Here is a 16,420-nt window from a genome sequence, read left to right as displayed (position 1 = left end):
AGGTGTGACGCGAGTTCTAGCATGAGAATTCTGACACCTTCCCTGGTTTAAATCCTAGTTGGGAGCTGGCTGCTGCCTACAGTATATAGAGACCTCCCTCCACTGCTGTGATGAACACTGACCGCAAGGTTACCTTCAGGAACCTTGGACCATACAAAATATTTTTTACTCAAGTTTTTTTTTGATAGCACCAGTTTTATATATTTTGCATCGTGATATATAGATTTTTTAAATCCGTACAGAATTTCGAAATACCCGTAATATTTTTTTTTCCCCTGTTGCTTTGCACATCTGTGACAAAGCATGGCTTTCTTGGTCATCGTCGTCTTTTTGTCAGCTTTGTCAGCTGTGACTCGTCCGTTCCCCCACAACACCATTGGGAACGTTCTGAAACAGTCAACGGTCGACTTTGAATCATCCGGCTTCGGGCCAGACGAACCCAAGCGGGGAATAGTGAAAGTAGTGCGGCTGGACCCCCATCAGCTGGCCCAGTCGGCCCACTTCAGACGGGCGCCGGGTCCCAGGAGAGCCCCCTCTCCCGGCTCCAGGATGCCCTTCCCTGCCTTCCTGGCACGGGGACGTCCAAGCTCAGCCTTGGCCCCCAGAGGAGCCATGAGCCCACTCCGCCACCTGCGCCCTGAGAGGCCCTCGGAGCCCGAGCTGAAGAAGAGGCAGGGTGTGCAGATGTGGCAGAAGGCCATGGATAAAGGACAGCGTGGGAAGACATCCATGTCTCTCTCTCTCAGTCTGAAGGACGCCGCTAAACAGACTTGCACTGCCGTGCCTTTCACTCAGGTAAAACTCGGTCGAGGACTTCTCATGCTGTTGTGTGTGCTGTGCATTTTAAAGTACGCTGTGGCCTGTAATTGTTTTTATTTCCTGTCTTTGTTAAACAATTATTTATCATATTAACTTAGATAACATAACACACATGTAAAGGTGCTTGAAAAATAACGCACTCTGATGATTGGTGTTTTAAATGGTGAAATGCTTTCTTCCTAGTACACCAAGCTAATGTGTTCTCTCCTCCTCCCAGCGCGTGACAGCAGAGGGGTGCGACACCGTCACTGTGCACAACAAGCTGTGCTTCGGCCAGTGCAGCTCCCTGTTCATCCCTTCCGGAGGGGAGCTTGCCGGACCAGGCACGGGGTCGGGAGGTCACCGCCGCGGGCCCTGCTCCCGCTGTGCACCGTCCAAGGCTCACACCGTGGTCGTGCCCCTGCGCTGTGGGGCAGAGGTGCGAGAGAGGCGGGTGATGCTGGTGGAGGAGTGCAGGTGTGAGACGGGCCGCGAGGAAGGGAGCATCGATGCCGTGTCCTCCTGGCGGCTCTGACTTCTTCTTCAAAAGACTCTTTTCAGTTTTTCTTGAACTGGAAATCTGTACAGTGAATGTGGATAATATGTTCCATCTTCGTAGAGCATTTGAAACCTTCAAACCCCATTGTATAGTTAAAATATATATGTATGTATTTCACCTGATAGCAGTGATTGATACCTACACTGTACCAGACCAGTTTGTCTTACTGATATGAGCATTTGTGTTCATCTGACTGCTCCTTAACTGTTCAGATACATTGAACATTGTGAGCTATAGTTTTTGTGTTGTACTGTACATGTATATGTGTATCTGTATTTATGCTAGTAGTACTAGTCTGAATGTGTTATTCAGAATGCAATGATTTGGAGGCTAATGCCGCCACTTAATGTCGACAATATGACCTATAGGCTTTGGTCATGCAATTTTCTGTTGAAGCGTAGAGTTTGTCCACACTGGACAGTGTAATGTTTAAGAACTTGTCTGGGTTGACATGAACTGAAATTTGTTTTAATAATGTCATTAAAATAGTTTATTTATCTATGTTCTTTTTGCTTGGTCTTCCTAATCTCTTTCTCCCTGTCAGTCAGAGCGTTGAAAAGTGCAGTTTAATTTGCACAGAGGGCATTTGTTTAAGTTTTCTTTTCCTCACCCACTCTTGTATTCAAGTGTTGAAGTATCAGCCATATTTTATGAAAATGCCCTGTTTCAGCGACTTTCACACATAGCACTTACATCTGAAAGTACTAAACCAGTAAGTAAACAAGCTATTGAGCATGGGTCAGGCACTTAGCAGTAAGCAAACATAATTGTTCCAGCATGGACCCCTGAATTATGTATAGGAACCACCTATTCTCTCAAGGCCAAGCTCCTTTCAGAATGGTGGTGGGAATTTGAACATCCTTCACCGCAGAGGCACTCGAGTATGTGTGTGTCTGTTTATACGGTTGTGTGTGTGTGAGAGAATCTGTGTGTGCGTGTGGATGTATGTGTTGATGTGTGCATCTGTTTATATGGTTGTGTGTGTGTGAGAGGATCTGTGTGCGTGCGTGTGTTTCAGTTAAGGCCCATAAAACCTATTATTCATTTATTTCCTGGCACCTGGGGCTGGTAAAGTGAACTCATCCCCACATACATTCCCAGAGGAGCATAAAAGAAGGAGGCTCTTTACGTTGCCTTGGCACGCTGTCAAGATGGCTGTTTAGACACCATTTGCATTCACGGCTGCTTTCTGAAGAAGCGAAAGCGCTGGGTGCGCTGCGGGGAGCATTGAGCCCCTCGGATGCCATTAGCATGTGATTAGCATCTCCGGTTGATGCCTATATTTTCCAAGATTGATGGGACAAATATTTGCCCGTGTCTTAACTGTGCAGAATTAGGGGCCGTTTTGACAATGGGGCACTTGTTCTTCTGAATATGCAGTAGTTGGAGAGGTGGGGAGGCTAAGAAGGCCTTAGAGACCGTGATCGTACCAACGATCCAAGATGGAATCTTATTCCTTAAATAGTTTGAACTTTGAAATCGTATTCCTTAAATAGTTTGAACTTTTAAATCGTATTCCTTAAATAGTTTGAACTTTGAATCAAATATGACTGGTTTAACAAAAGAGACATTATATAATGCACTGTTGAATGTGTATATAAATAATTATATGTTTAGTAGTTTCACTCCAAGAACTTTTTCTTGGTGCAGGGTTCTTAAGGAACTCCACAAATGTATAAACACAAACTGCACTCACGACAGTTCAGTCATCTTTCAGTATTTCTTTTACATAATCAAGATAAATACAGCCAAGTGTTTCTGGTCCGCTGCCTTCTCCGGTGGCTGAGTTCAATTATTTATACTTATTGATTATGTCAAATAAATATTGCAACGATTCAACTGAGTGCGGTCTGTATTTATAGAGATTCATCAGATACCTAATAACTATAACCACGGTGCCAATCACTCTGGCGTGTGTGTGTGTGATGATCTCTTCGCCTTTTCTTCCCAGATTTCATAGGGCTCCTCTTCTATAGTGTTCTCAGTGGCTAGAGACGAGCCATAGAAAAGGGAGATAAGAAGGAGGAGGAGGCCACTGGGGGGTGGGAGGGGGTTACAGAGTGAACAAACAAGGTGCACAAGAGAGCGCACCACTTAGCGAGACAGATGTCAGCCCCCTTTGCATTGTGGGAGCTGCTCCTGCATCGTTAAGGATGGCCTGGTTCCCATGGCGAGGGAAAAAGAAGGAGCGACGGGGGGACGGATCGCTGCCAAGTTCGGCGCCTCGGGGATCAGATCAGCGTCACAGGGCACTAAGTGGCCTAGTTAGCGCTTTAAGACGCACAATGAGCTGCGTGCTCTTTCTCTGTGTGCCTTTTAACTGTTCGAGATATGGGGGGGGTGGTTGTGGCAGCTCAAGTTATATATTTCAATCAAGGTGCATCAAGGGGAAATTGAGTGAGGATCTGAGGCCTGGCTGTCGTCAAGCAATTTATTGACGGAATATATTTTCAGTGATTTGCTAGATTCTGGTAGATACATTTCATTCACCATCTATGTGGGGATTGTTAGCTTTTTCCTTGTGATAATTGCCGAGAACATCAATAAACCACTCTGACCAACTTGACACAGAAGACCTTGACATGTGACCTCTTGTGTTTTCTCCATACATCTTAGCTGTGGCTCCTTGCCCTTAGTAGACCAAACAGTGTAACTGAGTCAACTTTATTTACACAGCACTTTAAACACAAAACAAGATTGATCCAAGTTGCTTTACACAACAGGAAAAGGGAAGCAGACAAAACACGCACACAAAAGGTACAAGCTAACTAACAAGTCTGGGAAGGGTAAGAGCTGGAGGGGGGGGGGGAGGTCAGGCACCTATCTCTGGTACCAAGGAAACTATAAAAGAAGGAAGGGTCATTACATCACTGTGTAGCATGTGAACACACATTGGTGCCAAGTGTGGAAACGACATTGAGTTGAATGGGATCATCATCTCCTCGTTTATGACCATTGTCATGTCATTTAAAGAGGTTATTACCTCAAATGTCAGAATCATCGGTAATGTGTTGCATTGTTAACTAGCTAACGTTTGATATATTGGTTGATGTATATTTCCTGAGATAGCTTGTATATTTTTTATTTGAATAGGCTTCAATAAAACTGATACCAAAGTCTGGCACCAATAGAATGCTGGTGTTCTGACGTGATGACCCTTCCTTTTATGGTTTCCTTGTCTGGTACCAGGAAGTTGGGAGAACAGGGGTCCATCATGGATTTTCAGGAATGAAGGGAGTGTTTGGAACACTCTTTGTATACTCTGAGCCAACCCACATTCTAGGTGTCGGGGTGTCTGGACAATGGCAGGGCTTTATTGTACCCTACCAATGCAGTGTGGGGTAGATCGTAGATGGCACCAGCTGGACAAAGCTGGCACCATCAGAGATAGTGCCCTGGGTGAGGCCTGCCTGCCAGTCTGTCTGGTGCTGTAGGGTAGGTGTAGTCCGACCTGGACACAATCATATGACCTTTACATTTGATTATTATTTAAACAAATAAAATAAATAATAATAATAATAATAATAATAATAATAATAATAATAATAATAATAATAATAATAATAATAATGTTTTTTTGGGTCTCGTGCTTTGGCCTGCGCTTCGTCCCAGGAAAGACCCATCTCCTTCAGCTCCATCATCACTGTTCTTCGCCAGGTGTTCTTTGGTCTACCCCTCTTTCTCTTCCCAACTGGGGTCCATCTCAAGGCAACTTTGGGTAACCTTTCATTGGGCATTCTCAATACATGGCCGAGCCATCTTAACCTCCGTCTCCTTATCTCAAGGGACATATGCAAGCTGACTGTCTTCTTTTATACAACGGCATGCAAATTTCTCGATTCTGATTGGCTGAAACAGTCCATTTACACGTATTTATTGGGAACAATCCACGGTCCTGGGCCCAGGACCCGCCCACAACCGAATCACTTATCACTCCGCCGGCTCACTCCGGGAGAAAACAAGATGGCGGACAATAATCTTTAAAAATGGATATGTTGATAGCATCATAACGACTAAATATGAAGCGATTCTGTCAAGGCGAATGTCTTAGTCCTTTAAACAATGTTGGATGATGTAATTGATGGGTCATGAGTCATTTTAGAACAAAAGAAATTGATTGATTGATTGATTATTTGCAATTTTATTTTAAATTTCTACTTCCTTCCCACTGACTGCAGCGTTCACTCTCACACTGTCCGACGCTGGCGTACCCACAACACACACACACACACACACACACACACACACACACACACACACACACACACACACACACACACACACACACACACACACACACACACACACACACACACACACACACACACACACACACACTCCTGTCTGCAACAGCGGGGGAGTCAGACTGAGAGAGAAGCAGCGCTGTTTTAAGTGAGCATGGTCTATTGAATTGATTGTTTGGTTGATTGCTAATTTTATTACTGTACGCCTGGTTTCCAACTGGTTAAGTTTAGGCTAAAAAAAATAAATAAAAGAATAGGGCGAAGAAAACCTTTTTTTTCTTATAGGGCAAAGAAAACTTTTTAATTTGTTTTACCTACTTTCTATAGAAGCATCTAAGAATGAAGTTCTATAGAAAGTAGGTCTGCATCCCGTTAACAATTGTGTGTATTGAGCCGTACTGTATTGTACCCATTCTGCATCTGGTAATACCATTTTCAATCAATCAATCAATCATTCCAATAACCACTAACTTCATAATTAAAAACTAAAGAAAAGTTGGATGTGTTAGTTGGTTGGATGTCTTAGTTGAAAGGCAGTTGGATGTGTTAGTTGGTTCGATGTCTTAGTTGAAAGGCAGTTGGATGTGTTAGTTGGTTGGATGCCTTAGTTGAAAGGCAGTTGGATGTGTTAGTTTGCCAATAACACACAGTTGGATGTGTTAGTTGGTTGGATGCACTTCAAGCTGCTTCCACATGGAGGCAACTTCTCTCAATCATTCCAATAATACACAGTTGGATGTGTTAGTTGGTTGGATGCACTTCAAGCTGCTTCCACATGGAGGCAACTTGTCTTTTTTGTAGTTGTGGGAACTACTTTTTCTGGCGGATGGTTTTTTCAATAAATCTTCGATTAATGTGTGTTTATTGTATAGCAATAAGGTTGGATGAATATGGCAGTTGTATAAAAGCATTACACCACTTGCAGTCGTGATTTGTGAACAATAAACCATGCCTAGGGGGGTCTAACGACCACCCCTAGGCATGGTTTATTGTTCACAAACCACTCCTGCGCGTGATGTAATGCTTAAATAAAGTTCCTCATTCGAGATTCTATTTGGCCAAAAGATGTTGCAGATCCTACGTAAGCAGCTATTGTGGAAGACGTCAACCTTTCTCATATCCTGTTTTGTTACTCTCCAGCACTCAGAGCCATATAGCAGGACAGACTTAACATTGCTGTTGTAGAGCCTGAGTTTGGTTTTAAGGCTATATTGTTTAGACTTCCAGATGTCTCCTACCTCACTGAAGTATATTCTCAGTGTATGTGACCTGGATGCTTCAAGTTTCCACATCAGTTAGCAGATGAATGTGAAACAGCCTAGTGTCAGTATACAGTACATCATTCTGCAGTGAAGCTCAAATATCAAGTAAAGTAACAGCTTGTCCCCCATACTCTACATGCATGCTACTTTTTCCAGTAAATTCTTTTTTAAAACAAGTAAAAATATATATATATATCATTGGGTCTCATTCTCCAACGGACTTAAGACAAAGAATGTGCTCTTAGGGCCATTTAAGACATCTTAGATTTTGGGATTCCCCAACCGTCCCTAAACTTGGATTCGGCTTTATTTGGGAGGAATCATAGTGATTCCTTCATGTCAACTCTACAGGCCTCCTTGGAATTAATTAATCATAATTTAAATAAATATGACAATATTTGTATGATAAAAAATTACGCATTTGATGTAGGAAAAATAAATAATATGGATTCATCTGATCACAGGGCAGCTGGATTAACCATATCTGGACCAGCTATTTTGGACAAATGTATAATTACTTAATTACTCAGATATTCAAACACAATTATGCAATTATTGTGAAATGATTGAAAATAATAATTATTTAATGCCTTCTGTGGCATTTGTATTTCTTATTTGTTAAATATCTGTTTTATTGATTAATTATACATTTGAAAGAATGCAGGTTATAGCCAACATGAAATATATCCCATTGATTGGTACAATGGGTCAGACATTTGTCGTTTTATAACCTGCATTCTTTCAGAGCCGAATCCAAGCTTAGGGACGGTTGGGGAATCCCAAAATCTAAGATATCTTAATTTTGTCTTAAGTCCGTTGGAGAATGAGACCCCTTGTTACAACATTGAAAAGTGCATATACTAACATACTGTATAATAAACTTTCCTCAAATTCAGTACCTCTGTGTGTGTGTGTGTGTGTGTGTGTGTGTGTGTGTGTGTGTGTGTGTGTGTGTGTGTGTGTGTGTGTGTGTGTGTGTGTGTGTGTGTGTGTGTGTGTGTGTGTGTGTGTGCGTGTGTGTGTGTGTGTGTGTATGTCATATGTACAGTATCAGTGGTGCTCTTTGTAAAAAAAGAGTAAAGAAAAAATTATCCGTTGGCGAGCGGTTTTAGGGGCCCCAAGTCAAGTCAAGTCAAGAGTTTTAATTGTCATGGCATACAGGTATACAATGAAATGCGGGTGGTCTTGCCCGCAACGATGTGCAATACAGTGGTACAACATATAATAGAATAAAAAAATAAAAAAACAACATTGTGCAGTAAACAGGTAACAGGTAACATGGAGTGACATCTCGGTATCTGTACATAGTTATTTACAGAGCATATGGGACATGCTAGTTAGCTTTGGTAGTGCAATACACTGTTCCTGTTATTCTAATTTAAAGTGTCCTTTCCTTTTGGCCATAAGTGTGCGTGTGTGCGACATGAGTGTGTGCCCGCTCATGTTAAAGTGTTAAGTGGCTGCTCGTGTGTGAGCGTGCACAGCGTGCATGTCGTGTGTGTGTTCATGTGTGCTTGTGTGTGGATAGTTCAATGTTCTGAGCACTCAATGTTCATTGTTCAGGGCTCTGATGGCCTGGGGGAAGAAGCTGAGCCTAAGCCGCTCTGTCCTAGTAGCTGGGGTTCGCAGGCGTCTGCCTGACCTCAGCAGCTGGAACAGGCTGTTATTGGGGTGGTGAGGGTCTTTCATTATCCTGCAGGCTCTGGATTTGCACCTCTTGTTGTATAGAACCTGCAGGGGGGGTAGTGCAATACCCGTGGTACGCTCGGCTGAGCGCACCACTCTCTGTAGGGCCTTCTTGTCCTGTGTCGTGCTGTTTCCATACCAGGCAGTGATGTTTCCGGTCAGGATGCTCTCTACAGCTCCTGAGTAGAAGGACTGGAGTATCTTCCCCGATACTCTGAACTTCCTTAACTGTCTCAGGTGGTAGAGGCGCTGTTTCGCCTTCTTTACTACTGTGTCTATGTGTGTTGACCATGTCAGGTCCTCTGAGATGTGGACCCCCAGGTACTTAAAGCTGCTCACCCTGTCCACGGTAGCCCCGTTAATCATCAGTGGTGTGTGCGTCTCCTGCTGTCCTCTCCTATAATCCACGATCAGCTCCTTGGTTTTACCAATGTTCAGGAGCAGGCTGTTAGACGTATAAACACTAGATGACTCACCCGCGCTTCTGGCCAATGGAGCCCGGCGTTGCCACAAGGCAACCATCTTGCTGCAGAGGACATAACATGAATGTCTATAGTGCATGTACTATTGAAATAAATAAAAAAAAATGTCAACTGTTTGGTTTGTTAAAAACATCAGAGATGTAGTTATCATACTGCATACTTTTTTTTTGATCCACTTTTTCTCAAATTTTTCTATATTTTCTCCCATCCCAATTTTTGTATCATCCAATTCAACCCTCCCCTGTCACGAACGCTGTTTCTTGCCTCCCACAAGCCGGCTGCAATGTGGACTAAGTCATACATAGCACAAGTCCCCTCCGGTACTTGAGGTAACAGCAGTCGCATCTTTTCACCTGCGCAGCTCGATCTCTCAGTGGCGAGGAGTAACGCGTGGGAGGCTCACGCTGCCCCCGACACTTCCTGATTCTACTGCGCAGGCGCACCAACCGACCTGTAGGAGTCGCTGTCCACAACGCCCGATCCCCACCCATCAGTTTCCCACCCCCTAATACGGCCAATGTGTATTAGTATGAACGACCAGCTAAACTGAAAGCAATGTGGAGCGCTGGGCTCGAACAGGCGAGCCCAGCGTCTCCGCATTCGTGGTGAGCGCCTTGCCCACTACGCCACGTAGCCGCCCACCATACTGCATACTTTTAACTCATTGAGCGCCACGCTCTTTCCCCATCTGTACTGCCTGGCGCCAGCTTTTGTTGACCATTTTCACAATATTTCACGATATTTGCGGAGCTATTGTATATTCTATATTATAGCTATGGAGACAATAGTATCGCTCATTTGACAGACACTATTTATAGTCCAACATGTAAAAAAAAGATTTTCCTTCTACATACCCTCGTTCGTTCACAATCCCAAGATAAACATTGCCCCGTTTCAAAATAATCCAGGCTGGTTTTCTAGATTGTGTGTTTGTGCAGTGTATGCGCAAATCTCGCGGCTGCTCGCTTGAAACCTATATTATTGCCAGGTCAAAGGTAAACACATGACCTTGTTTCTTCACAAAGCCGAGGGGAGGGGGGGGGGGGGGGGGGGGTAGTTTATCCGACGCTGCGATCATACAGACGCATGTTTTATGATGGGGTTTCGGTAAAGTACACGTAAAACAGATGTTACCTTTGTTTTAAAGGTACTCCATTTCTCACTTCGAGAAAAGGATCAATACATATAACGTTAGGTAGCCCTCACCCGTCTTCTTCATCTGCTCGGGCCAGACTATAGACAGAGCCGAATAGGTTTCCTCATCGGTCGGTTTGATTATCGTTTTTTTTTTAACGTTTTACCAGTAGTGCTTAGTCTAACATAGTCTGGTGGAAACGCACCTTATCATCCATAATCATCATCCATATAATCCGTTTTGTCTTCTTCTTCATAATATCCAATAGTTTGCTCACCATTGCATTGCAGGTTACTATTGTGTGCTCGGGCCAGACTATACCACGGAGCCGAATAGGTTTTCTCATCGGTCGGTTTGATTATAGTTTGTTTACGTTTTACCAGTAGTGCTGAGTCCAACATAGTCCATAGTCTGGTGGAAACGCACCTTATCGTCCATAATCATCATCCATATAATCCATTTAGTCTGTTTCATAATATCCAATAGTTCGCTCTAAGCCAGTGGTTCTCAAACTACGGGGCGTGACCCAAATTGGGGTCGCGGGTAGGTGACAGTGGGGTCACACATTGTCAAGTAAAAAAAAAAGTATAAAAAAAAGAAATGTTCTGGCAACATATTTTGGCTAAATATGCCTCGTTTTATAAATGTGTTTTGATAACATAGTGCTGTAATACAATGTTCTAATAAATATGCATGATCAAGTTCAACAATGTGTGCTTTTATTTTGATATTCCTTAATTCCACGTTTGAAATTACGTGATACTGTTAAAGTTATGTGATGTATACGATTGCATGTAACTGTATAACTGTTTCGCACAAGAGGGCGCTATAGGCAGAGCTATTAATGCTGGCGCCAGGTAAGAGGTACAAGAGGTACAAAAGGAGATGTTAACTCCCCCTCTGTCTCTTCCCCTCTATACCTCTCACAGAGAGAAGGTCTCATGTACTAGTATGCTCAATGTGATAATAAACCACGCCGATTAATGGCTAAGTGAGAGGACCTTGTCGTCATGACCAACTTATTGTCGCCCCATAAGTGAATTCTGTCAACAGACACATTAACACATTGAGTGCCACGCCCCTTCCGGGAAGTGACCTGGCCTTGCCGTCCATTAACCCCATGTAAACGCAGGGTGCGATCCACGGGGGAGCTGGGGCAGCCATGGCTCCCTTAGATCAGACATCAGCTCCCTGAAAACATGATTTGTGATTTTTTTGGGGGGTCTCTAAATTACTGAAAATAAATGCTACTTTTGCCATGCATTTCTAATTTTTCTGTAATTTTCTGTATCATCATCGTGTATGATAATAAACGTATGCTATTTTGGATGTATGATTAATGATTTGCACACTTCACACACGTATTATGGCAACATGCATGCTATTCTTGCAATTACCATTCGGAGCGCGGCGGCGCTTGCAGCCTGCACGCACGGCACAAATCAAACTTGACCCGCACGTTGTAACCTGTGACTTGTTGAACTTGACAGTGATAGTTTTGACAGGTAAATTAGGTCACTCAGGAATGGATAATGTCTAAACGAAAAATGCAACAAGTAAGCCTAACCAATTTTGGTTCACGATGAAAGTGAAGCAGTCAATGGACTTGACAGAGCAGCAGGAGGCAAGATCATCTACAGGCGACACCGTTACACCTGCTGCTGGTGCTGCTGCCTGCTGCGGTGGGGACTATCTCTGACACCGCCCGGTGACCATGCCGGCGCCTGCTGCGGTCGTATCAGAACAGGAGTCTGAGAGATATCACGAGATACTGTAGACAGTGTTGGATCTATCATCTATCTAACTAAATGGATACTTCTTTTTATCATGGAATGTGCTGTGCAGACGGCCGGACCACAACTACATCAACAAGTGAGTTGTTGTCTATTATGTGTTCTGTAGTTATTGAAAAAAATATTACGTTTCTTTGGCTCACCCAAAGACCATGCTATGGTTCGCACACGTAGTTGTACTTTGTAGACCTAAACCCATATTTTATAGTATAGCTATGGGTCTAATAACGCCGTCGAGTCTCATTGAGCTGCTTCTGGTCAACGTGCAAGAAACAGATTCTTTTTTCATCCTTACATTTCCGTTTTATACCGTTTTGAATATGAACATAGTCCGGCCGCTTCTGAGCAATTCCAGGGAAAAGACACGTAAACAGCGTTTTTGTGTAATTCAATAAACACGCTGTCATTTTTCGCCTGACTATCGGATCTTCCTGAAATCAACGCTAGATCATCACTATTATCCTTTGTCGTGCACGCATGCAATGTGATTTAGACCGGCGCGCCCCCCCCCCCCCCCCCCCCCCTCCTGCAACCCAACGGCAGACAGCCAGACACATAAAACACATATAGCTTCAATCGCAGTAGAAATAAATATCAGATTAACGCAAGCTTATGGTGTCCTTACCTGGTCTCTGAAGTAATGCAAAAAAAGAATCCAATAATCTCATCACCATTCCAGTTATCCACAGCGATCCTGCCTCCGACGTTGTTGGACATTGCACTTCAACGGGCGGGCGGGGTCAGTAGTCCAAACCATCCCTACAAGCGTGTGTTTTGCCGGAGTGTTTAGGACCCACCCCCATGCCGCAGTTCAGTAGAGAAAATAAACGAACCCATTTCTAACGGGGTGCAATAATGCCAGAAGGCGTTAGAGGGCGGTATAATACCGTCTGCCAGCTCAGACACACTCAGAACAGTATGCACAAGGTGTCCCGCTGAATTATGAATGGCAATAGATAGTAAAAGAGATACCGTGACAGAAACGTAGATTCGGCATTCGACGTTTTCGGCACTCAACCGCCGGGCCACAGAAACGTAGTTCTACGTGAACGGCACCGGAAGTGTTAATGGACTTTCATATAATTTTTTTTTTAAATTAAATAAAAATTCTTCCAAGCAAGAATCATAGCCACGTTAATAACGTTTGTAATAAACCAAACCGTTTGTAAATCCATCAAGATTTCAGCGAGTTAAGAGTATTTTTTTTTGCAGATCATTCACCTTAACTCACTGACTGCCACGCTCTTTTCCCATCTTTACTCAATGGTGCCAGCGTTATTGACCCTTTTCGCAATGTTTGCGGACCCATCGTGTGTTCTGCACGGTGGTGTAGTGGTTAACACTGTCGCCTCACAGCAAGAAGATCCAGGGTTTGATAGCCGCTTGGGGACCAGGTTTCCGCGATGAAGACGGGCAGGAGCACTTGGATTGGTCCCCGGGCGCGGTACCTCGCCGACGCCCTGTCTGCTCCCGGCTGCCCTTGGGGGGAAGGACGACGGGATGGGTTAAGAGCAGAGCTCAATCGCATCGGCAACCCTGAGAAAGACAATGCATGTGTGTGTGTGTGTGTGCCACCCATTGCATGTCGTTTAAAGACATCTCTAAAGAGGTCCTACATTATTATATTATAGCTATGGAGACAATAGTATGGCTCATTTGACATGCATTGTTTATAGTCCAAGAGTGACTAACCAGTTAATTTCTACATACTGTAGTTTGTGCACTATTACACGCTAAACATAGCCCCTTTCCTAAATAATCTTTAGTAGTCTTTTTTTATAGATTGCAAGATATGATGCGTTATATGCATTATGCCCAAATCGTTCTGGTTGCTTGCCTGAAACCCCAAATACTTCCAAATCAAAGGTATATACCATGTGTCTTCACAAAATCATCAAGGGGGGGGGGGGGGTCGTTTTAACTAGACCGTGGGACTTACCTTCCCACAGAAGAACCCACGACTACACAAACGCGCAACCCACATGCCACTAGGGAACGAACGGGAAGAAACAAAACCCCCATTACAACCCCTAATATCACGGGGTCAAGGGCAAAAACCCAACCCCGTGGCAAGGCCGTAGCAGCGGAGCACGAAGGAGGACCCAGCCCCAGGAAGGGACTGGACCCCCCGGAAAAGGGGGCTTGGTGAGGCCCACGACGCCGCAGCATCGAGACCCCACCAGGTGGTCACTAGTGACACCACCCCCCACATCGCCAGCGTATTCGGACAGGGCCCATCCAAGAGCAGGCCCTTCCCCCCACAGCACGCTGCCCCGAAGCACTCAGGCAGCGCACCGGGGAGACAACCCTCAAAGAGGGTGATCCCTCAATCCAGGCAACAAGCAACTCGACCTGAGCCCGGAGCACTGCGGACTAGACAGGCGCCAAAGGGGTCTGCTGAGAACAGCACCCCGGCGGAAGGGGCGTATGCTGGTATGCTGTGCACCATGTCGCAGCCTCCACAAAAAAAACCCGACCATCTAGAGGGGCCGAGGCAGAGAAGGCTGACATGATTGGCAGACGTCATTAAAGGTGCGGGGGCACACTCACAGGCAGACGGGGCCAAGCCCGGCCTACCCCGAGAGTTGACTCCGCTACCAACACACCAGGAAACCAACCACCCCTTGGTTCTAACATGAGGCGGTTGTTCCTATAACCCCCAAGAAAAAACTCCAAAACACAACTGCGGGTATACACTGGCTATACAGCAGTACAAGTGTTTCAGTTTCCAAGAAGGGGTTAACCCAGGCCAACAGGTCGACGAAAACAAATTCGGACGTGGGCCCGGCGGACCGGGACGTACACGGATGCCAGAGGGGTTCTACAAAAACCACCTCGACAGCCCCCTCCCAGCCCTGCCAAGCAGGAGAAGAGAGCGGCGAAAAAATTATGGAGAAGGACCAGGCTCCTTAGCACAGCGCAAGGTACAACACAATATGGACCAAGCAACAGTGAAGGATAACACGCAGTGACATAATCACGAACATCTCCATAACATCAAACCCTGCAACGCCCGGGCCGACCCGGCATTTTCCCCCCGAAAAAGCACAAGTCCCTCAGGGTACCAGAACAGCAGATCTGCGCCCCGGCGGACAACGGGTTAACTGACCTGGTCCGGCGCGACCAGAACCAGTCCCATGTCCTAATCACGCCGCCATCCCCAGTCCCAGGAGGGGGGTAGGTACGTGTGTCGATCTAAAACATCACAGAGGGTGCCACCAAGCCGCGCCCGGTGGCCCACCCCAAAGGCGTGAGACCCCTCCGCCAATGCTTTGATCTATTCTGTTATCTCCCCCCAGAGATGAACGAGAATTCATCGAGACTAACCTACTACACTGGCGCTCGGAAGAGACAAAACTCCATCCCAGTTGCCCCACAAAAACGCTGTTTCAATGATGAGCAACCAAGGCGCGCAAGCCCATGCGTGGTTTCTATCAGAAGCACCCAGGGCCAGCACTATGTACACGTCGAGACCCAAAACATATCAATAGTAATTCTAACAAGAACCCAGATAACGTTCCCTCCAAGCTGCCTGGGAGAGCGGCAGGAAGCTGGCCAAGACACAGATATGGGTCCCATATGACGCGCCCGAGGGAAAACGCCCCTGTCAACCGTGCCCTATAAAGAGAGGAGACAGGGAACCCCCAGAGAGAGACTTTCCACGTGAGTAATGATTGAAAAGACATATGCAACAGTGAGCTATGTAACAATTGGACTAAGACTCTCTGAGGAGGAGGCTCTGAAACTCTGAGGAGGCTCCCTCACTGAGAGGGAGGTTCTGAACTCACAGAGGAGACTCTGGAACTCCCTGAGGAGGAGGCTCTGAAACTCCCTGAGGAGGAGGCTCTGACCCAATATACACACTACTAGTAGGGAGCAGAGCAGAAGAACAATTTGTCTCTACTGCATTGCATCACCTACCAAGCTCAAGCCACATACAACAGAGCAGAACTTCTTTTTAAGTTCTACTCACCTTGACAATAACAGAGGTCCACAACATGGAGCCTGAAAAGAACTCACGAAAGTCTCACAACCAATAGAAATGCGCCCAGAGGGGGGCGGCTACGTGGCGTAGTGGGCAAGGCGCTCGCCACGAATGACGGAGACGCTGGACTTGCCTGTTCGAGCCCAGCGCTCCACATTGCTTTCAGTTTAGCTGGTTGTTCATACTAATACACATTGGCCGTATTAAGGAATGGGAAACTGATGGGTGGGGATCGGGCGTTGTGGACAGGGACTCCTACAGGTCGGTTGGTGCACCTGCGCAGTAGAATCAGGAAGTGTCGGGGGCAGCGTGAGCCTCCCACGCGTTACTCCTCGCCACTGAGAGATCGAGCTGCGCAGGTGAAAAGATGCGACTGCTGTTACCTCAAGTACCGGAGGGGACTTGTGCTATGTATGACTTAGTCCACATTGCAGCCGGCTTGTGGGAGGCAAGAAACAGCGTTCGTGACAGGGGAG

General features: G+C 45.5%; 1 protein-coding gene across 1 annotated transcript; it reads left to right on the top strand.

The window, feature by feature from the left end:
* Positions 1-303: 303 nt before the first annotated feature.
* Positions 304-1,333, top strand: dand5 (DAN domain family, member 5; the record flags this gene model as incomplete). The annotated part of the gene is made up of 2 exons (XM_084318270.1): positions 304-795; positions 1,037-1,333. The coding sequence occupies 2 exons, from the start codon at positions 304-306 to the stop codon at positions 1,331-1,333; spliced, it is 789 nt and encodes a 262-aa protein (XP_084174396.1).
* Between the last annotated feature and the right edge of the window lie 15,087 nt (positions 1,334-16,420).

This window comes from Notolepis coatsorum (assembly GCF_963971535.1).
Source record: "Notolepis coatsorum genome assembly, chromosome: 7".
Lineage (NCBI taxonomy): Eukaryota > Metazoa > Chordata > Actinopteri > Aulopiformes > Paralepididae > Notolepis > Notolepis coatsorum.
Note: the sequence above shows the minus strand (reverse complement) of the source record. Positions and strands in the feature narration are given on the sequence as shown.